Genomic DNA, 25,702 nt, shown 5'->3' with positions numbered 1-25,702 from the left:
AGAAAGAGAGAGGTAACCAAAGAAAAAGTGGACAGGTGTCTTGATCAGACCAAAACAGCCCAGTGTCCTGTCTCAATAAAAGCTGAAAACTCCTTGGAAGCCCAAAAGGAAACGCTCAATGACACACCTCCCCATTTGTGACCAGAATCTGCCAAGTATTTGACTAGGAAACCAACCCAATAAGAAGAGGTAGATTCAAGTCCAGTGGCTCCTCAGAGATCCAGCAAGATTTCCAGAGCATGATAGTCAATGTTCCCCTTGTCAGATACAAGCAGGAATGCATATTCCTGAGTCCTTGACATCACAGGAAGAAGGCGGCAGTCAGGACGCAATGGTACAATGCCAAATGCAATCAGCTTGATTAGCAGGGGATAAAAGGTCTGAGGGACCGCCGCTCCTACTCGTATCTGACGAAGAGAGCTTCGACTCTGAAAAGCTTAGACCCTGAAAATCTTGTGGATGTCTGCGGGACTCGAATCTAGGTCTTCTGCTGAAGACTTGCACAGCTTCCCTCTGAAAATGACCTAAATAGGACACTCCATTAAGCGCCAACACAGATGGCTGAATTGCTGTGGCGGATTCTGGCCATCTCCAGCCCCCTCCAAAGCCGAAAGGGAGGATGTGTTGTGAGAAATCTTCAGTGCTGTCTCCAAGGCAGGGTTGCCTAAGGTCTCTATTGTGCATAGCGTTGCCAATCCCCAGGTGGGGGGCAGGGGATCCCCCAGTCTGGAGACCCTCCCGCCTCGCTTCAGCGTCCTCAGAAAGCCGGGGGGGGGGGAATGTCTGCTGGGCATTCCATTATTCCCTATGGAGACCCATTCCCCTAGGGTATGATCGGTGGGTATCTGGGGCGACTGTTTTTTGAGGCAGAGGCACCAAATTCGCAGCATAGCATCCAGCACCTTTCATCAAAATAAGTTTTTTAAAAAAATGGACCAGGGGGTCCAATTCTATGATCCCCAAAAGGTGGTCCCCCTATCCTTCATTATTTCCAATGGAGGGAAGGCATTTAAAAGGTCTGCGAATCCTTTAAATGTGAGGGCCAGAACTCCCTTTGGAGTTCAGTTGTGCTTGTCACAACCTTGTTCCTGGCTCCACCCCAATGTCTCCTGGCTCCACCCCCAAAGTCCCCAGATATTTCTTCAACTGGACTTGGCAACCCTAATTTGTGCACATTGTATGATTTGTAATTTTAATTGAAGCTATATTGGGGCCTAGAATTGTTTTTAAGCTCATCTGTAATAAATACATGTTATTTTTGATCATTCATAACATTCAAGTTGTACAACTGGTTGGAACATTGGCCCCCCCGATTTGTATCCATTTCACCTTTCGGATTCTTAACCCAAGAAACTCTACTGTGCCCGACAAAATGTGGGTGACAGTCGCCCTGACCTGGGCAGCCCAGGCAAGCCCGGTCTTGTGAGATCTCGGAAGCTCAGCAGGACCAACTCTGGCAAATACTTGGATGGGAGACTTCCTTGGAATACCAGAAGTTGGGAGGCAGGGGCAGGCTTTATTCAGCCACTTCCTTGAATATCCTCCAGGCCCCCAGTAGGGGTCAGTCACCAGAGGTCGCCATGACTTCCAGGTGCACACATAAATTCCGGGTGAGAGAGAGGCTCTTATTCCTTCCCTGCTGCTCCTGCAATTCTTTTCCCATCTCCATAAACATCTGGAGCAAAAGTCCATCAGTGGCTATTAGCCACAGCTTATCGTTGGAACTCTTTGTCTGGGGCAAGTGATGCTCTGTATTCTTGGTGCTTGGGGGGGGGGGCACAGTGGGAGGGTTTCTAGTGTCCTGGCCTCACTGATGAAGCTCCTGATGGCACCTGGTTTTTTTGGCCACTGTGTGACACAGAGTGTTGGACTGGATGGACCATTGGCCTGATCCAACATGGCTTCTCTTATGTTCTTATGTGACACAGAGTGTTGGACTGGATGGACCATTGGCCTGATCCAACAGGGCTTCTCTTATGTTCTTATGTGACACAGAGTGTTGGACTGGATGGGCCACTGGCCTGATCCAACAGGGCTTCTCTTATGTTCTTATGTGACACAGAGAGTGTTTTCGCACTCACGTTTTACTGGCGCCACGACCCTCCTGACGCCGGCGAATCTGCATGGATTTCGCAACAGAAGCGCCGGCGCTCCCAGAAGCGCCGGCGCTTTCCGTCGCTAAGCCAGCGCAAACGTTTTCCTGCATCTTTGCGATTTCCGTTTGCGCTGGCTTAGCGACGGAAGTAGCCGGCGCTTCTGGGAGCGCCGGAGCTTCTGGTGCGAAAGCCATGCAGATTCGCCGGCGTCAGGATGGTCGTGGCGCCAGTAAAACGTGAGTGCGAAAACGGCCAGAGTGTTGGACTGGATGGGCCACTGGCCTGATCCAACAGGGCTTCTCTTATGTTCTTATGTGACACAGAGTGTTGGACTGGATGGGCCACTGGCCTGATCCATCATGGCTTCTCTTATGTTCTTATGTGACACAGAATGTTGGACTGGAGGGGCCACTGGCCTGATCCAACAGGGCTTCTCTGATGTTCTTATGTGACACAGAGTGTTGGACTGGATGGGCCACTGGCCTGATCCAACAGGGCTTCTCTTATGTTCTTATGTGACACAGAGTGTTGGACTGGATGGGCCACTGGCCTGATCCATCATGGCTTCTCTTATGTTCTTATGTGACACAGAATGTTGGACTGGAGGGGCCACTGGCCTGATCCAACAGGGCTTCTCTTATGTTCTTATGTGACACAGAGTGTTGGACTGGATGGGCCACTGGCCTGATCCAACAGGGCTTCTCTTATGTTCTTATGTGACACAGAGTGTTGGACTGGATGGGCCACTGGCCTGATCCATCATGGCTTCTCTTATGTTCTTATGTGACACAGAATGTTGGACTGGAGGGGCCACTGGCCTGATCCAACAGGGCTTCTCTGATGTTCTTATGTGACACAGAATGTTGGACTGGAGGGGCCACTGGCCTGATCCATCATGGCTTCTCTTATGTTCTTATGTGACACAGAGTGATGGACTGGATGGACCATTGGCCTGATCCAACATGGCTTCTCTTATGTTCTTCTTCTTTCCCCTCCACCACACACCACATTTGGGTACCCAACCAAACATGCAGTAGGAGTCCTGGTGCAAACAATGGCTTCTGAGTGCCATTTCAGGTCAGAAAAAAATCCTGTGCATGGCAAAATACTTAAGCCCTTTCCCTGACACACACACACACACATACACCCCACAGTCCTAATCTGCATCCAGAAGATCAAGAGGTCTTCCCATTCAATAAACTAGAACCATTTCCTCCCTCATGCTCTGTTCCAGAACTAAAATGCCTCCCCCCAATCTCCCACAAATGTATCTTTAACTAAAACTGAATGAAATTAAGTTTTTTTAAAGGTAAAGGTAGTCCCCCTGTGCAAACACCAGTTGATTCCGACTCTGGGGTGATGTCGCATCACATATTCATGGCAGACTTTTTATGGGGTGGTTTGCCATTGCCTTCCCCAGTTATCTACACTTTCCCCCCAACAAGCCGAGGACTCCTATTACCGACCTCGGAAGGATGGAAGGCTGAGTCAACCTCGAGCTGGCTACCTGAACCTAGCTTCCGCCGGGATCAAACTCAGGTCGTGAACAGAGCTTGGACCGCAGTACTGCAGCTTTAGCACTCTGCGCCACAGGGCTATCTTGAATGAAATTAGGTTCCTCAAATTAAATGAGCTGGAATTTTCATGGCTGCTGACAGAGCGAGAGAGAGCCCCCCACCCTGGAAATTCCATCAAAGGGATGGTTACCTCCACTGGTCATTTCAGATTTCCTGACCTGGATGGGCCAAACTAGCAAGATCTTGACAGCCAACGGGGTTGGCCCTGGTTAGCACATGGATGAGAAACCACCAAAGAAGTCTAAGTTTGGTATGCAGAGGCTGGCAATGGCGAACTGCCTCTGCTTATCTCTCGTCTGGAAAAACCTACATGTTTTCTTTAAATCAGATGCAATTGTACTTCACACACGCGCACACGCGGTTTCAAATCTGGTTCCTTGACCACTTTCCACTCAGTACTAAGGAGCTAAAGGACAAGCGTGTCATTTCAAAAATTCCTCTGCAAAAAAAAAAATCAGGTTAAATGATTCCTTTTGCAAACAGACAAAAAAAAATTTAACTGATTGAAGTTTGCAGCCTTGAACAAAATCTCTCTGAAACTTTTATGCTATTAAATAAAATCCTATCATACATTTGTTTTCCTCCTGGGTCTATTCGTTTTTTAACTTGTGTACAAAAGAAGGCTAATTAAAAGCACATATTAACATAATACTGTCGTGCTTCCCAGCATGGCAGGACTCCTGCATTCCGCTTGTATGATGGAGCGCACTTCCTAAATGACGTGTGTGCCCGTCAAATACAGTTTTATTATTATTATTAAAAACAGGGGAGGAAAACGATCTCTGGGGTTTGCTCTGCCGGTTTTGTTCATGTTTAAACAGAAACCATTTTAATCCGAGATAATTTGTAGCAGAAATTAACCAGTAATTGAGAATCATAAATCGCATTCAGCAACGCGGCATTTCTTTCATTTTAAAATTTGCTCCTGGAAAAACTCAGGCGTTTGTGATCAGGACAGCAACACAATCAGGACTGGGAAGTCTCAAGGAAGAACAGAAAACAAAGTAAAAGAGCCACAGTTTAAGGAGAATCCAGCAAAGGCATTGGCAAGCTTCTCTCTCCTCCCTCGTATATGTATTTATTTATGTACTTCATTTACACTCCACCTTTCTCCCTTTGGAGAATCCCCCCCCCCTATTGTTGTTGTTGCTGTTGTTCAGTTGCACAGTCGAGTTCAACTCTTTGCGACTGCATGGACAAAGTCACGCCAGGCCCTCCTCCGAAGTCTGCTCAAATTCATGTTCGTTACATCAGTAATGCTGTCCCAGCCATCTCCTATTTTGCCGTCCCCTTCTTCTTGTGCCTTCTGTCTTCCCCAGCATCAGGGTCTTCTCCAGGGAGTGCTCCCTTCTCATTTGGTGGCCAAAGTATTGGAGCTTCAGCTTCAGCATCTGACCATCCAGGGAACAGTCAGGGTTGATTTTTCTTAGGATTGACTGATTTGATCTTCTTGCAGTCCAAGGGACTCTCAAGAGTCTTCTCCAGCACCACATCTCAAAAGCATCTATTCTTCTGCGCTCGGCCTTCCTTATGGTCCAACTCTCACAGCCATACATTACTACTGGGAATACCATTGCTTTGACTATACAGACTTTTGTTGGCAGGGTGATGTCTCTACTTTTTACTATACTGCTCCGGTTCGCCAGCTGTCCTCCCAAGGAGCAAACGTCTTAATTTCATGGCTACAGTCGCCATCTGCAGTGATCTTGGATCCCAGAAATGTGAAGTCTGTCACTACTTCCAGTTTGGTGTAGTGGTTAAGTGTGCAGACTCTTATCCGGGAGAACCGGGTTTGATTCCCCACTCCTCCACTTGCACCTGCTGGAATGGCCTTGGGTCAGCCATAGCTCTGGCAGAGGTTGTCCTTGAAAGGGCAGCAGCTGTGAGAGCCCTCTCAGCCCCACCCACCTCACAGGGTGTTTGTTGTGGGGGAGGAAGGTAAAGGAGATTGTGAGCCGCTCTGAGACTCTTCGGAGTGGAGGGCGGGATATAAATCCAATATCTTCTTCTTCTTCTTCTTCTTCTTCTTCTTCTTCTTCTCCTCCTCCTTCTATTTGTCAAAGTGTGATGGGGCCAGATGCCATGATCTTAGTTTTTTTTTTTTTTATGTTGAGTTTCAAGCCTCTCCTCTTTCACCCTCAACAAGAGGTTCTTTAGGTCCTCCGCGCTTTCTGCCATTAGAGTGGTGTCAATCTGCATATCTGAGGTTGTCTACCCACTCTGAATTTTAAAAGTGTGGGGGGTTTTCTCCTCTCTGGGAGTAGCAGGGAATCATTTCAACGGCCTGCTAGATCACATCTATACATACGCTAACAGACTGGTAGGAAAGCCTACGAAGGAATTTGGTACTAGGAAGTCTCCAGTCAATTCCTGGAGATCTCCCAGAATAACTTCTACCTGCGGCCAGGTCGAGAGGGTGGAGGGAGTGATGTAAAAGGGGTGGAGACACACATTGGATAAAACCCTTTGCTCTAAGGAGGAGGGCTCTCTTGGTTCTGCTTCTTTCAAAGGAACAGACTTCTGAGTGACGGTCAGTCATGGTGGTCACCTTTTGCTGACCAAGTAATGACCCATAGATAGGAACCTTGTAGCTATTTATGATTATTGGTGCCTGCCCTATTTTAACATCAGTTAGGCTGGGTGTGTCTATAACAGGGAAAGAGGATTGCATTTACGACCACATTTCTTTTGGAGAAGAAGAGATTGGAGTTATATCCTGCCTTCACTCGGAGTCTCAGAGCTGCTTACAATCTCTTTCCCTCCCGCTCCCTACAACAGACACCCTGTAAGGTAGGTGGGGCTGAGAGAGCTCTGAGAGAACTGCTCGAGAAAGCGGCTCTTCAAGAACTGTGACTGACCCAAGGTCACCCAGCAGCTGCATGTGGAAGAGTGGGGAATCAAACTTGGTTCTCCTGGATAAGAGTCCGCACACTTAACCACTACACCAAACTGGTTCTGAATCCATTTGCAATCCAATTGCTGATCTAGTGCTGTGCTTAAGGATACTTGTAAATATTTTCTTTTCAATAAACCTTCTTTGACTTTGGAGGTTGGTTCCACCTGTACCAGCTAGATTTCCCCATCGCCTTGGACACGCTAGTGCAAGAGGGGGTCCCGGGGTTGGGAGGAAAGCAGTCAGGGTGCATGCGGGTATTTCTCCAGAGGAGCCCCAAAGTTGTATTTGGTCCCCGTGGTAAGTAGTCACTGGATAGCAGGAGAAACTAAGGCCAGGCCTCAGAAGGGGAACTGGGTGTCCTGTTCCTTCCAGTGGGAATTAGCTAAAACCAGCAGGTGGTGGCAGTGTGCCCTAGCGGAAGGAAGCAGTAAAGCCCTCCAGGAGTTGGCAGTGCCAAGGAGGAGTGAGCAGAGCAGGGTCTGTAAGTCAAAGCGGAAGGGACGGTGGCTCAGTGGTACAGCATCTGCTTGGGAAGCAGAAGGTCCCAGGTTCAATCCCTGGCATCTCCAAAAAAGGGTCCAGGCAAGTAGACGTGAAAAACCTCAGCTTGAGACCCTGGAGAGCCATGAATGGGGCTGTGGCTCAGTAGCAGAGCATCTGCTTGGTAAGCAGAAGGTCCCAGGTTCAATCCCCGGCATCTCCAAAAAAAGGTCCAGGCAAAGAAGTGTGAAAAACCTCAGCTTGAGACCCTGGAGAGCCGTTGCCAGTCTGAGAAGACAATACTGACTTTGATGGACCAAAGGTCTGATTCAGTAGAAGGCAGCTTCATATGTTCATATGTTCAAAGCAGGCCTGTTCTGTCACCAGGATTGCCAGGTCCAACTCAGGAAATATCTAGGGACTTTGGGGATGGAGCTAGGAGACTTTGGGGGTGGAGCTAGGAGACTTTGGGGGTGGAGCCAGGAGCAAGGGTGTGAAGAGCATGATTGAACTTTGAAGGGAGTTCTGGCCATCACATTTAAAGGGACTGCGCTCCTTTTAAACGCTTTCCCTCCAAGGGAAATCATGCAGAATGGGGGCACCATGTTTTGGGGCTCATAGAATAGGAATCTCTGGTCCAACCTTTTTTAAACTTGGGAGGCTTTCTGAGCAGAAGCACCAGATGCTATGCTGAAAATTTGGTGGCCCTACCTCAAACAGCCCCTTCCCGAGCCCCAGATACCTACGAATTGATTCTCCAAAATACCCCATGAGGACCACTCTCCATAAGGTATAATGGACATTCTCCCCCCCCCCACCTTTCTGATAACACTAAAGTGGGGGGGAGGGCCTCCAAACCATGTGATCCATCACACTCCCCAATGGAGATACAAAGCAGCTTACATTGGTCTCCTCACCTCCACTTTATTATCACAACAACACTGCGAGGGTAGGTTAGACTGAGAGTGCATGCCTGACCCTAGGCCTCCCACCACACTTCCATGTAGGGTTGTTAGCCCTTTGGTGGCAACCTGCAATATATTGCGGGGGATGGAGGCTTACAAAACCAGCATTGTTTGACACACTGATGTCACTTCCAGGTCTCTGCCCAGAAATGACATCACCACATTGATAGATGTCGATCTCTCCCTTCCTATTTTACCCCACCGCTCCAGTGAGCATCGGCAGGGGACTGCCCACCAATAGCAGGCAAAGGGCTTTCCTATTTCCATGGCAGAGGGGGCTAAATTCGGGGCAGTCTCCACCTTCTGCTTTCCTCCTCTTGCAGGGCCTTAGGCCTGGGCATAGCCATGGGCACAAGCTCACGAGCTATGGCCCCTTGGTTCTTAGTCCCCATAGTGGACTAAGATGTGGTCAAGTGTACTCATAGGGTTTCGCCTCCTGTTTCAATGCGTAAATTGTATTTCGTTTATCTGAAATATTTCGACTCTCTTTGGGGGTTGGGGGGAGCTGCTTCGGGTTCCCCCTTGAGGAGGAGAGGGAGATAAAAATGCCTCAACGAACAAGTTAATTAAGTCAACCGTCTCTGGGCACAGCCACGTTTGACACAATGTTTAATAGTTACCCGTATGGCATGTTTCTATCGATCGCTTCTTGTCAAGCACAAAATTATTTTCTTCAAGGTTCAGGCTTCCACACTTCCCTAAGACACAGACTATATTGGAGCTCTGTCGTGTCGCAGGTCTGAACGAAAAGACCTAAGTGGTGGTAATAACCCCTTTCCCTGAGTCAGGGTGAAAGTGCTTGCTTGGTGGTAGGGTCGCTGGGAATGTTTTCATTGGACCAGTGAATTTCTTTTAATGCCATTTATGTCAAAATTGGTATGAAATGACACTGAGCAGCTATACTCAGCTAAAATTGGCATGAAATGACAATATACTATACTCAGTATACTTAGCTCCACTGGGCAAGCTATACTCAGCTATACTTAGCTCCACTGGGCAAGAGAAAAGGGTGAGGGAGCTCAAAAGGAGGAGGAGATGGATTTATACCCTGCCTCCACTCAGAGTCTCAGAGCAACTTACAATCTCCTTTCCATTCCCCCCCCACAACAGACACCCTGTGAAGTAGTTAGGGCTGAGAGAGCTCTGAAAGAACTGCTCTTGAGAGAACAGCTCTGACAGAGTTATGACTGACCCAAGGTGACTCCAGCAGCTGCAAGTGGAGAAATGGGGAATCAAACCTGGCTCTCCCAGATAAGAGTCCGCACACTTAACCACTACACCAAACTGACACCCAATGGAGATTTCCCAGCTAAAGCAGCAGAGGCAAGATTTTTTTGGGGGGGGGGGGGTAGATGGGGAGACGGTGCCTTCTAGGTTTAGAGCAGGGTTCCTCAACATTGTGCCCGTGGGCACCAGGGTGCCTGCCAAGAGTTTGCAGAAACTGAACAGGAGCAGGTGGGACTCTTGCCCTTCAGGGTCTTCTGATTGGCTGCACAAATTAAAATAACAGCTGCAGTTGCCTCTGCAGTGTTGGTTTTATTCTCTCCCACACTTCTCTTTCCCAGTGTATATATATATATCCTCTTGCTTGCTGCATGATCCACATCCCTAACATAAATTATATAGATTACCCCTTTCCTTCCCTGCCCTCGAACTTTCTCTGGGAACGTGAATGGCTCCACCTACTGCAGCAGCTATCCTGTGGTTGTGTCCCCCACCCCGTGTCAGAATTCCAAAAGGAACAAAATGGTCAGGGACCCCCGGTTTAGTGGAAGAATAACGCTTTTAAATTTGAAGGCAAACAAATCTATTCGCACACCAGCATGGGTGCAGGATTTAACCCTACAAATATAATAATAATAATAATACCTTTTATTTATATCCCGCCCTCCCCGCCGAAGCAGGCTCAGGGCGGCTAACAACAAGGTTCAATATACATAATATTACTTGGAGTGCCTCATAATGCTTTCTTGTAAAGCGACAGCTAACTTGAACTGAACATTTGTTGCTTCCTACCGTACTTTGAATATGGCCTCATCTTATTAGCAAAGGGAATACATGCAAAAACAAAGCAAATTGAGACCACTCTTTATTAAACGAAAACGAAAAAAACCCAGCCATCTGGATTATTATTTTATGATCCTGTTTGCTTCCTTTGACCTCCCCCTAACTCAATCTTTTGCGCTTGATTTATTACCCCCTAAGTATCACAGTCATCTTGGCCAGAGCAACCAATCAATTCTGGTATTTAATTTTTGTTTCTCCTTGATTGGGTCTCTGGGTTGCTGACTTCCTTCACACAAAAATCAATATTGTATTCCTGGGCTGGATGTGGACTGTTTTGCTTTGCCGCGTGCCTCCTCCACTCGGCCAGGCCTTTCGGCGGCTGTGTTTCCACCCACGTTTCACCTGCCCGCTTGCTTGTTGCGTGATCCACATCCCCAAAATAAATAATCTGAGCATAATGAACTTTGGAATGCTACTAGGGGCTTAAGATGATTTATGCACAGTATATAATAAGCTCGGGGAGGTTGTCATGTTGGTCGGGAGCAACAGAACAAAACTGGAGTCCAGTGGTTCCTTTAAGACTAACCAAGCTTAATTCTGGGTAGAAGCTTTCATGATTTAAACTTTGTTGGTCTTAAAGTTGCCACTGGACTCAAACTTTGTTCTACATAATAAGCTAGAAGTCTGTTCTTAAAAGCCCATCCCTGGATCAGATGTAGGGTTTTGTCAACTTCAGGTTGGGAAAGTCTTGCGGATCTGGAAGCAGAGCATGGGAAGGGGGCAGAGTTTGGGGAAGGGGGGATGTGATGCCATAGAGAGCCAGTTTGGTGTAGTGGTTAAGTGTGCGGACTCTTATCTGGGAGAACCGGGTTTGATTCCCCACTCCTCCACTTGCAGCTGCTGGAATGGCCTTGGGTCAGCCAGAGCTCTGGCAGAGGTTGTCCTTGAAAGGGCAGCTGCTGTGAGAGCCCTCTCAGCCCCACCCACCTTACAGGATGTCTGTTGTGGGGGGAGAAGACATGGGGGATTGTAAGCCGCTCTGAGTCTCTGATTCAGGGAGAAGGGCGGGGTATAAATCTGCAATTCTTCTTCTTCTTCTAGATGTCTTCGGAGGAACTGATTTTTGTGATCTGGATCAGCCGTAAGTCCAAGAGAGCTTCAGGGCCCCCATGGAGGCTGGAAACCCTAATAGACAGCTGGTGTACAACAGGGTCCCCAACATTTTTTTGGGCCTGTGGGCACCTTTGGAATTCTGACAGTGTGATGGGCGCAGCCACAAATGCCTGAAACAAAATGGCTGCCACAGGAAGTGGAGCCAACCACAAAATGGCCGCCACCGCTTACCTTCAGTCACCATGTGAAGATCCTTGTGCTGTGGCGGCTGCTGCAACCAAAGGATCATTCTATAAAAATCTGTGCAAATAGTTCTCTGGTGGCCAATCAAAAACCTTGCTGGGCAGAAGCCCCACCTGGTCCCATCCGCTTTCTAAAAGCACTTGGTGGGCACCACAAAAGATGTCAGAGGGCACCACATTGGGGACTCCTGATTTAGAAATTCAGCTGTGAAGTGGAGGTTTAAAGCAGGGGTGTCAAACTCATGTGTCATGTGGGCCAGTGGGTTCAATGCAAGGAGGAAACATGGTTGCAGTGGTCATAGCTCTCTTTATTAGTTACAGCATGGTAGTGGCTGAACTAGAAGACGACTGATTTACTGGGTCAATGGGGCCAACTATATACAGTTCATGGATCCTGCGTTGGGTGCCATTGGATCATTTAAACCAGCAGGGGGCAATGATTGGAGCAGAGCGGCACGGATTTGGATCCTACGACCCAATGCTCCCCAGACCACAAGCTCAGACTAAAAGCTCCAATGAGCCAGGCAGGAACACGGGTAATAGCAAAATTAGTCCACATACAAAACAGAGACCTTGTCGGGCTGGGTCATGTGTGTCATAAAATGTAACACCAGGTAGCAGAGATGTAAACTTTATAAAGACACAAACACAAATATTTTTTTAAAAAAACTTAAAATAAAACAATCTTAAAACATTGGCACCAAAACATTAGCGCTTGTCGGTCTTAATAGGGTTGCCAAGTCCAATTCAAGAAATATCTCGGGATTTTGGGGGTGGAGCCAGGAGACTTTGGAGGTGGAGCCAAGAGCAAGGCTGTGACAAGCATCACTGAACTCCAAAGGGAGTCCTGGCCATCACATTGAAAGGGACCACACACTTTTTCAATGCCTTCCTTCCATAGGAAATCATGAAGGATAGGGGCACCTTCTTTTGGGGCTCATAGAATTGGACCCCCTGGTCCAATCTTTTTGAAACTTGGGGGGTATTTTGGGAGAGGCACTAGATGCTATACTGAAAATTTGGTGCCTCTACCCCAAAAAACAGCCCCTCCAGAGCCCCAGATACCCGCAGATCAATTCTCCATGTTTTTCTATGGGAATAAATCTCCCTAGGGAATAACAGAGTTCCCAGCAGACATTTCCCTCCCCTCCCCCCGCTTTCTGATGACCCTGAAGCAGGGGGAGGGCCTCCAAACCAGGGGATCCCTTGCCCCCACCTGGGGATTGGCAACCCTAGGTTTTAATGGTGCTTTCTTTGTATCTCTTCCATGCAATCCAGTGAACTAGGCAAGGGAAGTGCTAGGTCTTTCCTTCCTTCCCCAGGGGACCAGGATAGGGAGGAGCCTCAGCCAACAGAAGTAAGAGAGGCTTGGCTCAGTAACTCTGCTGGGCGACTGAACAAGCCTTGCAAAGCAAGCTGTGATGCAGAAGGAAGCAAGAGAGACGGAGAAGGAAGCAGAGGGAGAGCCAGTTTGGTGTAGTGGTTAAGTGTGTGGACTCTTATCTGGGAGAACCAGGTTTGATTCCCCACTCCTCCACTTGCACCTGCTGGAATGGCCTTGGGTCAGCCAGAGCTCTGGCAGAAGTTGTCCTTGAAAGGGCAGCTGCTGGGAGAGCCCTCTCCAGCCCCACCCACCTCACAGGGTGTTTGTTGTGGGGGAGGAAGGCAAAGGAGATTGTGAGCCGCTCTGAGACTCTTCGGAGTGGAGGGTGGGATATAAATCCAATATCTTCTTCTTCTTCAGACAACTTGCTTGGGGGCCTGAAAGGAGCCCTCCATGGGCCTGATTTGGCCCTCAGGCCACATGTTTGACACTCCTGGTTTAAAAGAAACCAGCCCAAAACACTTCAAGTCCACATCTCCAGTTTGTCTTGGTTTGGAGGTAGGAAGGGAACCATTGCTTCCCTATGGAAGTTACTGTCACACCAGCAAGCACAAAACCAGAGTCCTCTTCCACCTTAAAAACTTACTTATGAAATTTATACCCTGGCTTTCTGCCCAATCAGTGCCCTCCAGCCATCTAATAATTAAAAGCAAAACATTATACAACCAACTACATCCACGTTAAAACTGAAGCTAAAATAACCTATAAAACACAAAGGCAGCAATTAAAAATATATTTTAAAAGGAAGAGGCCATTAAAAGAATGGCTTTTGGAGAATTCTGGTTGGACATCAGATGGTTTCGGCAATTAAGCAAAATGGCAACTGACTGAACAAAGCTGCTCAGAGAACAAGCCATAACCACAGCAATAAAGTTAAGCTTTCGGGTTGCCAGCTCCAGACTGGGAAATACCCAGAGACTGTGGGGGTGGAGCCTGAGGGGTGCGGGGTTTGGGGAGGGGCTTCAGTGGGGTAGAATGCCATAGAGTCCACCTTCCAAAGTGGCCATTTTCTCCAGGCAAACTCATCTCTGTTGCCCGAAGAACAGGTGATATAGCGGGAGACAGGGGTTGAATTCTAGCAGGAGTAGTTTTGCATAGTAGGCCTGATGTAGCCAGCCTCCAAGAGCTTACAAAAAAGAGCCTTGGTAGCACTTGGAGGATTGACTACATCAGGGGTGTGTGGCCTAATAGGCAAAGGAGCTCTTGCTAGAATTCCAAGCTCTTGGAGGATTGGCTACATCAGGGGTGTGTGGCCTAATAGGCAAAGGAGCGCCTGTTAGAATTCAACCCCTGGCGGGAGATCTCCAAGCCCCATCTTTGCAGTGTCTTCATTACTTAATTTACATATGCTAGGGTTCCCCATATTTCTTTGCCTTTAACCCACCTAGAGGCTGGGAACCCTATGAAGCCTTTTACACCATAGCCTGCTTTTCACCCCTCTATCTTCTTAAAACTGTTAACATCCTGCCTATTGGGCTCAAGACCTTGCACAACATTACGGGTCATTTTCACTGGAGAAGATCCTGATGCTGGGAAAGACATAAGGCAAAAGAAGAAGGGGAGGGCAAAAGATGAGATGGCTGGACAGCATTATGGATGTAACTAACACAAATTTGAGCAGACTTCGGAGGATGGTGGAAGACAGGAGGGCCTGGCATGACCTGGTCCAGGGGGTCGCAAAGAGTCGGACTCGACTGTGTGACTGAACAACAACAAAATAAAAGGGCAGCACGTGGATTTCATTCTTGTTTGGGGGTCTGGCCCAGACCAACACGGCAGCCCAACTTTCTCTTCCAGAGGATATCCCAGGCAAAAGAAAGAAGTCTTTGCCCACTGTGGAAAGACATGACCGAAAGGGACAGAAGTGACAGAATTTCGATTTCTCACAGCGTAAGAGTACAGCCTAATTTATCAGCTGCTGGAGACGTATTCTCAGTTGGCATTCTTTTTTAATCAGGGACAAGCCCACACAAAGAAATTATCACGAAGAGCAAGGCCCAGAGGCTACGATACACCAAGCCTAGCCCAAAATGTATACCAGATAAGCGCGGCAACCATTCACAAAAGTAGCTAGCAGCCCGACAATATCTTTCTAGCTGTGCTACACTAATTTAAAGCCCATAGTGGGAGAGAAAAACGTTCTCCGTTAAGCCCTAAACAAGCCAAATCAAATTTGCTGATAAATTGGAGTTTGGTAATTTCATGCTAGAATCTCCCTTTGACATTTCTTTCATGGCAGCAGCTGAGGATCCTGGGAGAGAGTCTTCCCAATGGTTTCTCCAGGGTGCCGCCTTTGCGCACAGAAGCGATTAAGGTAACCATGAAACAGGGCTTTTTCTGGCTGCTTATTATCTTCCTAAGGTCAGTCCTACAAGAAGCCTTTAAAGACAAAGAAGCATGCTTTTTGCTAAGCGTCCGTGGCCATTAGGGAAGAGCGATCGAATCTTGGCTCTGGGACCTCATCTCCACTGGACTGGGTAAGGTCTCCACTCTGCTGGAGGTTTCGCTAAAGATGGGCACAAGATTCCGTATCTGGAATCTTTAAGGCTCTTGTGCACCCCTCTGTGATCTCTGTGAAACTCTGTGATCTACCTCGAGTTTCAGCGAGAAAGGCAGACTACAAATAAATACTGATTCAGGTGAGCAGCTGTGTCGCTCAGAAGCAGCAAAACTAAGATCGAGTTCAGTGGAACCTTTAAGACCCAACCCAGTTTATTTCTGTCATAAGATTCCCAACCACCACATTTTTGTATTTTTATATGTGCATATGTACGTATCTGCCTCTCTCGTGTGTGTGTGTGTACACACACGCACACCTGGAAGTCATGAAAACCTCTGGCGACTGACCCCAATTGGGGGCATAGAGGATAGTTAGACAGGTAGCTGAATAAAACCTGCCAGTGTCCTCCCAATTGCTGGTATTCCAAGGAAGACTCTGTGGTGACCAGTAGTCCCTCTAGCCACCTTCCGGTTCCCTGCAAGGAGGCCAGTCTTAGGAACTCACTACCAGGGCACTTAAAGACTAATTCCAAGAGGGAGGCAAAGCTCTTCCACCTTCCCCCAAGGTTGCTGCCACCAGACAGGTATTTTCCCAGGCCCAATCCACCCTGTTTCCCCTGAGGGATCGAAGTTTCGCAGGGCCTGAAAGATGCCAGGTTTTTAATTGCTCCAGTGGGTGTCCCCTGAAATAACTGCTGCCCCCAGCACCTTATGCTTATGTTTATTACTGGCCTGTATGTGGTCTATGACTTGCTGCCAATGATGTGGATCATGGTTTTTGTCATTTCTGTAATTACGAGATTATCTAGTTTGGATGTAGTTTGTTTGCTGTTTTGTAAGGTTTCTTAATGTTCACAGAATCATAGTCGTCTAGTCCAACCGCCTGCACAATGCAGGGAACTCACAATGCAGGAAACTCACAAACACCTCCCCCTAAATTCACAGGATCTTCATTGCTGTCAGACGGCCATCTAGCCCCTGTTGAAAAACCTCCAAGGAAGGAGAGCCCACCACCTCCCAAGGAAGCCTGTTCCACTGAGGAATTGCTCTAACCGTCAGGAAGCTCTTCCTAATGTTGAGCCAAAAACTCTTTTGATTTAATTTCAACCCATTGGTTCTGGTCCTACCTTCTGGGGCCACAAAAAACAATTCCATATCATCCTCTAGATGACAGCCCTTCAAGTACTTGAAGATGGTGATCCTATCACCTCTCAGCTGCCTCCTCTCCAGGCTAAACATCCCCAGCTCCTTCAGCCTCTCCTCATAGGACTTGGTCTCCAGACCCCTCACCATCTTCATCGCCCTCCTCTGGACCCGTTCCAGCATGCCTATATCCTTCTTAAAATGTGGTGCCCAAAACGGAACACAATACTCCAGGTGGTCTTACCACAGCAGAGTAAAGCGATACCATCCCATCACGTGATCTGGACACTATACTTCTGTTGATACAGCCCAAAATTGCATTTGCCTTTTTAGCCACCTCATCACACTGTTGACTCATGTTCCGCGTGTGATCCACTAAGACCCCTAGATCCTTTTCGCACAGACTACCGCTCAGACAAGTCTCCCCCATTCTATAACCATGCATTGGATTTTTCCTACCTAAATGCAGAACTTTACATTTATCCCTGTTAAAATTCATTTTATTGATTTTAGCCCAGTTTTCCAGCCTGTCAAGGTCATCCTGTATCCTGTTTCTGTCTTCTACTATATTTGCAACCCCTCCCAATTTAGTATCATCGGCAAATTTAATGTTGTAAGCCACCCAGAGCCCACTTGCGGGATAGGGCGAGTTATAAATAAAAAAATTAAATTAAATTAAACCATCTCGCAATGACCAAAGAGGTGTTTATGACATTCACACACTCTCTGGGGAGGGCCGAAAGGCACTGGTCTCTTCTGCAAGCCAATTACACCAAACAAAAGGTTAAACAAAATTTATTCTGATAGTACAGGTATTTTCCCAACACCATGTAACAAAATAACAAAAGCTTTCAAAGCTGTCTAGTTACCTTGACCCTCAGACCAACTGCAGAGAGCTAAAAGGCTCAGAGTTCCACAGGCACTCCCCTTCTGGAACGGTCTGGCCCAATCCACCGGATTCCCAAGAACACTCTTACTGACCCTCCGGTCACCACAGCTCCTTGCCTCAGCAAGCAGCCCAGAAGACTCAAACTAGGAAGAGAAATCTCCTCTTTTATGAGCCCACCAGCCTCTAATTGGCAATCAAGGTCTAATGCCTAGCAGCTGGTGGTTCCACCCTGGGGCTTGCAACCAGAAGATGGGAAATCCTGTAGAACTTAGGCCACTAAAACATAACCCTGGCACTACAGTCTCCCATCCAAGTGCTTGCCAGAGTTGGTCCTGTTTAGTTTCCAAGATCTGACACAGTTGGGTTTGCCTAGGCTATCCTAGTCAGGGCTCTGGTATAAGCTTTCACGTGCACGGTCATGTTTGTGCATGCACAGGAAAGCTTACGCCAGGAATAAAGGTTGATCTTAAAGGTGTCACTGGACTCAAACGTTTCAGCCTTTTGGCTAAAATCAAGTGTAGGGGGGCTGTTTTTTTCAAATGTTGAACCCCGCCCCCCATCCCCTTCCAGGGCTCGGATCCTGAGCCTTGCTTCCGTTTGTGTCCCTCTGCTTTCGTTTCAGTCCTCTCTGGGGGAGCACACTCAGCCAGCGCTAGAGATAAAAAGGCCCAAACACCAGAGGAAAGGATCTTCTTGCAGAGGGCAAACGGAAGCAAGGATACAAGCCCAGGTGACTCACCAGGACCTGCTATGCTTTTTCCAGCCTAAAGATCCTCGTCCCGCTTTTCCCCTTCCAGAAGCTTCCATCTGCTTTCCACCATGCTGAACAGCACCTTTTGTGAGGGCACTCCGACACTAGAATCCTTGGGAGCGTTTATCTATATATTTTTTTTAAAAAACAGCCGCTTTTGTTCCTTACATAGCTTGAGGCGGCTTGCAAACATACATCAAACCAGGGCTTTTTTTGAGCAGGAACGCACAGGAATGCAGTTTCTGGCTGGCTTGGTGTCAGGGGGTGTGGCTTAATATGCCGATAAGTTCCTGCTGGGCTTTTGCTACAAAAAAAGCTCTGTGTGAAACAATGGTGACATCAGGGGATGTGACCTAATATGCAAATGAGGAGTTCCTGCTGGGCTTTTCTACAACCCCCCCCCCCCCCGGATCAAACACATAGAATAAAATACATAAATAACACATAGAATTAAACAGAACAAAATATGAATCCAGTGGCAACTTAAAGACCAGGTAAGCTTTATTCTGGGTATAAGTGCGCATGCACTTAAAAGCTTATACCCAGAACAAAACTTTGTGGGTCTTAAAGATGCCACAAACACAAACTGTGTTCTGTTGCTTCAGGCTACCCACTTGAATCTATCTAAAAAAAAAAGGTAAAGGTAGTCCCCTGTGCAAGCACCAGTTGTTTCCGACTCTGGGGTGACGTTGCTTTCACAACATTTTCACAGCAGACTTTTTACGGGGTGGTTTGCTATTGCCTTCCCCAGTCATCTACGCTTCCCCCCCAGCAAACTGGGGACTCATTTTACCCACCTCGGAAGGATGGAAGGCTGAGTCAACCTCAAGCCGGCCACCTGAACTCAGCTTCTGCCGGGGATCGAACTCAGGTCGTGAGCAGAGAGTTTGACTGCAGTACTGCAGCTTTACCTCTCTCTACACAGATTTAAAAACATAAAGCCAAAATTTAAAATCACTACTTAGGGTAAGATCATCACGCCCCCCCCCACCAGATGTAGATTTGGGGGGGGGGGGTGTCAGGATGTCAGATTCAGATTGGAAAACTTATTGAGATCTGGGGATGGAGTCTGGGGAGGACAGGGACCTCAGTGGGGTGCAATGCCATACTGTCCACCCTCCCAAGCATCCAATTGTCCCCATGTGAATTGGTCTCCGTAGTCTAGAGAGGAGCTGTAATTCCATGGGATCCCCAGGTCCCACCTGGAGAAGAAGAAGACCGCAGATTAATACCCTGCCCTTCTCTCTGAATCAGAGTCTCAGAGCAGTTTATCTACTTCCCCCACAACAGACACCCTGTGAGGTGGGTGAGGCTGAGAGAGCTCTCCCAGAAGCTGCCCTTTCAAGGACAACACTTGCAAGAGCTAAGGCTGACCCAAGGCCATTCCAGCAACTGCAAGTGGAGGAGTGGGGAATCAAACCCAGTTCTCCCAGATAAGAGAGCTATGGCTGACCCAAGGCCATTCCAGCAGGTGCAAGTAGAGGAGGGGGGAATCAAACCCGGTTCTCCCAGATAAGAGAGCTATGGCTGACCCAAGGCCATTCCAGCAGGTGCAAGTGGAGGAGGGGGAATCAAACCCGGTTCTCCCAGATAAGAGAGCTCTGGCTGACCCAAGGCCATTCCAGCAGCTGCAAGTGAAGGAGTGGGGAATCAAACCCGGCTCTCCCAGATAAAAGAGCTCTGGCTGACCCAAGGCCATTCCAGCAGCTGCAAGTGAAGGAGTGGGGAACCAAACCTGTTTTTCCCAGATAAGAGTCTGCACACTTAACCACTACACCAAACTGGCTGGCATCCCTAGCTGAGGGTTGTTATATCAATGCTCTTAGTTCCTCCACAGTATTGAATGCTCTCCCACAGTTTCATTTTTTCCTTCCAACTAATTCCCAAGACCCCCTTTATGACTGCAAGATCTGAGTCAGAGCTGTAAATGCAAAAGATATTCAGTTGTTATCCCTAGAAAGATCTGGAACCACCCGCCAATCATCCAGGTCTGGTTTAAGCCACTTGCATGAAAATACATTTTAACAGGTCCGCTCTGCTCTCTTAATTACTATGTTTGCTTTTCTGCTGGGGAAATGCTTTGGGGAGACTCTGAAACATATTTGCAGGGGAGGGCTGGGAGACAACAGAAGGACCAGTTGGCATTTGCTTCCTGCTCTCACCAGCACAGATGTGGGCATCTACGCATGCACTGAATTCGCTGCCACAGAAGGTGGTGGCGGCTGCAAGCATAGCCAGCTTCAAGAGGAGACTGGATAAACATATGGAACAGAGGTCCATCAGTGGCTATTAGCCACAGCATTTAGTTTAGTACCCAGCTTGCTGGGGGGAAAGCGTAGATGACTGGGGAAGGCAATGGCAAACCACCCCATAAAAAAGTCTGCCGTGAAAACGTAAGAGCAACGTCACCCGAGTTGGAAACGACTGGTGCTTGCACGGGGGACCTTTCCTTTTCCTTTCCTTAGTTTAGTTTAGATCCAAATAGGCAGCAGTGTTGGTCTGAAGTAGTAAAACAAAATAGGAGTCAATTGCACCTTTAAGACCAACGTAGTTTTATTCAGAACATAAGCTTTCGTGTGCATGCACACTTCTTCAGATGAGGAGAGGAAGAATTGCAGATTTATACCCCGCCCTTCTCCCTGAATCAGAGGCTCAGAGCGTCTTACAATCTCCTATATCTTCTCCCCCCACAACAGACCCTGTGAGGTGGGTGGGACTGAGAGGGCTCTCACAGCAGCTGCCCTTTCAAGGACAACTCCTGTGAGAGCTCTGGCTGACCCAAGACCATTCCAGCAGCTGCAGGTGGAGGAGTGGGGAATCAAACCCGGTTCTCCCAGTTGAGAGAGCTCTGGCTGACCCAAGGCCATTCCAGCAGGTGCAAGTGGAAGAGTGGGGAATCAAACCCGGTTCTCCCAGTTAAGAGAGCTCTGGCTGACCCAAGGGCATTCCCGCAGGTGCAAGCGGAGGAGTGGGGAATCAAACCCGGTTCTCCCAGATAAGAGTCCACACACTTAACCACTGCACCAAACTGGCTCTCCTGGAAACCCTTAAAGATTGACTGATTTCTGATGAGACCACTGCTTCTCTAGGTAGCTGGAAAGGCACATCCCAGCTCATTACAGGAAAAATCCTTCTAGGTTTTATGTTTTTACCTTCATTTTCTAAGGTTAACAGAAATGCTAGGCTGTGCCTGGCCAGACAGTGGGTTAAGATTTCCCCAAAGTCTCTTGAATGTGGAATGAAAGAACATTTCCTGGTTATGATTGTTCATGCCTCCCAGGATACTCCATTCCTTGCTTTGTTAAGTCTCCGCAAAACCATAATTACCTCTCAAGTGGCTGCATGCAAATTGAGCTGTAGCTTGCAAGAAAGGCTGGGGCAAAGGGGGAGGGGGCCCTCTGTGCAAGCCAGCCCAGCTACTAAAACTAAATTCAGTCACATCCTCCGGAGAATTTCAAAGTCCCACCTGCCTCAAGCCCCGCCCCTAGGGCTGCCATCTCCAGGTTGGGAAATTCATGAAGATTTGGGGTTGAAGCCTCAGAAGGGCAGGGTTTGGGGAGGGGCCTCAGCAGTGTATAAGACCATAGAGTCCACCTTCCAAAGCAGCCCTTTTCTCCAGGCGAACCGATCTCTATAGTCTGGAAATCAGTTCTAATTCCAGGAGATCTCCAGGCCCCACCTGATTGGGAAACCCTACCAGCTACCCTCCCCTTCTCACATGTGCCCTGTAGCCACACAGACAGGCCTTCCTCATACCCCACGCCAGATGGAACTACCATTTAAAAAGCAGTGCTGAGTTCAGTCATTTTTCATCCGGATCTCTCCTCCTCTTTCACTGCAGGCTCCATGCCCTGAAGTGCCCTGCTGGGCCCAGGGAGCGCATGTGGCATCCTTCAGTGACTGACACTTTCAGACACAAAAGGGCACCCATTTATGACTCCATGTGCACTTTGGGAATGCTCCAGTTAAGTGAAGAACATGACAGATCATCAGGGCAGTCCTGAAATTGTATTTACTGCAGCCAGCACCAAAATGGAGAAGAATTCCAGCCAGGATACAACCAAGTTAGTCTGTTGCTGCAGTGGGGAGAGATTCTTGTAATACCAAGACTAAATTTTTTCAGAAAAAAGATCAATCTGTTAGCCTTTAAAGTGCCCCAAGGTGCATCAATCTGTTAGCCTTTAAGGTGCCTCCTTTTTTGTTTTTGAAGTGGAGAAGCAAGCTAAAAGCAGACAAATTTGGGCACACCAGTTTCCACAACACAGAAAGGATTCTATAAAAAACTTCTCTCTTTCAAAACATTGGACAGTGCCATCGATTGCTAAGCATGGCTTTTCCAGGTTTCATTCCTTAGAAGGGATACCAAACCTTGCTGAGCTGTACCCACCTTTGAAATCTTGAATAAGTAACGGCTGTGGGAAGGCAAGGTAGCATGGCATAGCCCGATCTTGTCAGATGTCAAAAGCTAAGCAGGCCAGTACTTGGGTGGAAGGCCACCAAGGAAGACTCTGCAGAGAAGAGCAATGGCCAACCACCTCTGCTTCTCGCTTGCCTTGGAAGCCCCTTGCTGGGGTCACCATAAGTCTTGGATGGGAGACCACCAAGGAAGGCTCTGCAGAGGAAGGCAATGGCCAACCACCTCTGCTTCTCGCTTGTCTTGGAAGCCCCTTGTTGGGGTCACCATGCATCTTGGATGGGAGACCACCAAGGAAGACTCTGCAGAGGAAGGTAATGGCCAACCACCTCTGCTTCTCGCTTGTCTTGGAAGCCCCTTGTTGGGGTCACCATGCATCTTGGATGGGAGACCACCAAGGAAGACTCTGTAGAGGAAGGTAATGGCCAACCACCTCTGCTTCTCGCTTGCCTTGGAAGCCCCTTGCGGGGGTCACCATAAGTCTTGGATAGGAGACCACCCAGGAAGACTCTGCAGAGGAAGGCAATAGCAACCCATGTCTGCTTCTCACTTGCCTTGAACACCCCTTTCTGGGATCACCATAAGCTGGTTGCAACTGAATGACACGTATGTATGTAAGGTGGGCATGGCCACAAAATGGCTGCTATGAGAGGTGAGACCAACCACAAAGTGTTTGGATTCTCCCAACCAAGCAGCCTCCAATGGAGGCAGCTGATTCTAACGGGGGGCTCTTTAGAAACCCCTCCAGCTCCAAGGAAGTCCAGGAAAGCCTAGAATGATCTTTGATTTATGGAAGAGAGTTTGGGGATTAAAAATGGGTGCCAGGAAACACACTGGCACACCCTAGTGTGTGTCAAAATCTGTACCACCTAGTGAAACCTTAGCAATTGACACTGCCCTACATGAAACACTACGTCTGCTTTTCAGTTGTTAGGGTGCAAACATCCATAGTTCCATTGCTTCACCAAGCTTACAGCTTTCAGCCTTGAAAAGGATAACTCATGAACAAATAGTGTTATGCACGGAATAAATTCCAGAACAAACAGGACAGAGTTTGAAACATATACATTTTTTGGAATGCTCAGAGGTGCCTTAACACGATACCTTTAGAGATAACAAAACAGATGATTTAATAAAGTCACAAGAGGCTCACACAATGATGCCTATGTAAAATAATCTCGCTGCAACCCAAATTGAGAGATTTGGGGGTTTTAGGGTGTGGCTATCTTCTCTGCAATAATTTGGTAAGGATTCAGAGGTGGGAGAAGGGGTGACATGTACACCTTTATACTTATCTCATTTACACAGTCTAGTGCCCCCTGTATAGCTGAAGTTCTTTCCTACTTAATCAAAGTTTTTAAAAGACAACATTGATTCCTAGCCAGGATACAAGAATTTCACCAAGACCTGGAATAAACAAGCTTCTGACCTCTCCTCAGTCAGAAGACAGGTTCCTCTAATGAGCCATCTTTGGGAAGACTGATCGTTCGCCACACAGCCTTGTAAATGCACTCCTTTCAAACAGTCAAAGAGGATTTTTTTTTGTTGTTTCCATGTGCCCATTTTAAGAAATGTCCTCCTAGGAGTGGGATAAAACTCCATCACACTACCTAACGAAGTTGGAGTCCAGTAGCACCTTTAAGACCAACAAAGTTTTATTCACGATGTACGCTTCCATGTGCTCAAAAGTACACTTCATCAGACAACAGTATGGGGTGGAATTAGCGGCCCTACATATATAGAGAGTGGGCAGTGAACTAGTATGCAAAATAGTAAAAATTGTTTTAGAAGATTAAAAAAAAAAGTTGGAGTCTGGCAATTTTCAACCTGGGTTGACTGAGCAGAAAAAACAGCCAAGGCAATAAATGTCAGACTTGGAGATTGATGTCCATGTCCCCAGGCCTCCTAAGTGTGAAAAACTAGAGTCTGTTGTTATGTTCCATTGCTCTCCTCTAAATCAAGGGTTAAAATAACAGCATTTTTTTGTAGAATAAGTCTACTCCACTCTACTCATATGCTAATACAAAAATGCATTAGAATGCTGTGGATATATACCCCTCAAGTGTAGGTTAAACTAATATCCTTTTCTAAGCATAGTTCCGTCTGAGCATAGTTCTGTCTGCCATACTGTATAATATCAGAGACTTATTTCTGATACACTATTCTAAAAGAGAAATACAGTGGAACACAGTGGATGTATATCTTTATTTGGTGAGAATGGGTTTACCATATGTAATCAGATAAGAAACCAATATCCATGTTCAGTCCTGGGCTAACAAATATAACAATTATTCATCTGTGTCTCACCTCTCGCCCATCTTGTTCTGTGTGCAAGCAACAGATCTTTTTATCTCCCTTTCAGGCTACCAAAAACAAGAAGTAGGAGACTAAGAATTTCTTGCTGTGGCTTACAGCTTTTGGCAGAGCCTCTGCTTGGCATGCAGAAGGTCCCAGGTTCAATCACCAGCATCTCCATTTAAAGGAATCAGGGAGTGGGTGATGTGAAAGGGTCCCATTTGAATCTCTGGAGAGTCACACCAGTCTGGGCAGACAATATTTGATGAACCAAGGGTCTGATTCAGTATAAGTGGCTTCCTATATGTGTTGTGGCTTTACTTGTCAGGTTAAACTAACTCACTTGTTAGAAACAATGAGACCTAGAAAGCTTGCTTACCATACCCATTGACTGAGACCCAATGGTTATTTAGAGAGACATCATTGCTCATAACATATTACCTTTCCCAATGGCTGCAGACGTTGGGGTCATCCGGGTTCAAGGAGGTGGTAGTTTTCAGGAGCAAAGAGAGGGCCAGAACTTTCAAGTTCCACCACAGGAGAAGGCAGAACATCATCTTCGGTTCTAGACAGAGAACAGAACTGAATTAAAACCAACAAGCCAATGCTCCCTACCACTTGCATATTTTAGCAAGTGGACAATCAAAAATATAACTAAGGTTGCATCCAGATTATCTTTCCAGACTTCATGCTCTACACAGGGGTGTCAAACATGTGGCCCAGAGGACGAATCAGGCCCCCGGAGGGCTCCTATCAGGCCCGCAAGCAACTGACTGTCATCTGCTTCCTTCTCCCTCTCTCTTGCTTCCTTCTGCATCACAGCTTGCTTTGCCAGGCTTGCTCAATCGCACAAGAGCTACAGAGCAAAGCCTCTATTTTTTCCATTGGCTGAGGAAGGGGGAAGGGAGAGTTTGGGGAGGAAGAAGTAAGGAAGAGTTTGCTTTGCCAGGC

At 47.5% G+C, this 25,702-nt stretch overlaps 1 protein-coding gene across 1 annotated transcript in view; it reads right to left on the bottom strand.

Annotated features, from left to right (window-relative positions):
• Positions 1 to 25,312, bottom strand: part of MEGF11 (multiple EGF like domains 11) — a 495,160-nt gene extending 469,848 nt beyond the window's left edge. The window contains 1 exon segment of the mRNA XM_060260232.1: positions 25,193 to 25,312. Within this exon segment, the coding sequence (XP_060116215.1) occupies positions 25,193 to 25,308 (116 nt within the window). The 5' untranslated portion in view covers positions 25,309 to 25,312.
• Between the last annotated feature and the right edge of the window lie 390 nt (positions 25,313 to 25,702).

This window comes from Heteronotia binoei, chromosome 19 (assembly GCF_032191835.1).
Source record: "Heteronotia binoei isolate CCM8104 ecotype False Entrance Well chromosome 19, APGP_CSIRO_Hbin_v1, whole genome shotgun sequence".
Taxonomy (NCBI): domain Eukaryota; kingdom Metazoa; phylum Chordata; class Lepidosauria; order Squamata; family Gekkonidae; genus Heteronotia; species Heteronotia binoei.
Note: the sequence above shows the minus strand (reverse complement) of the source record. Positions and strands in the feature narration are given on the sequence as shown.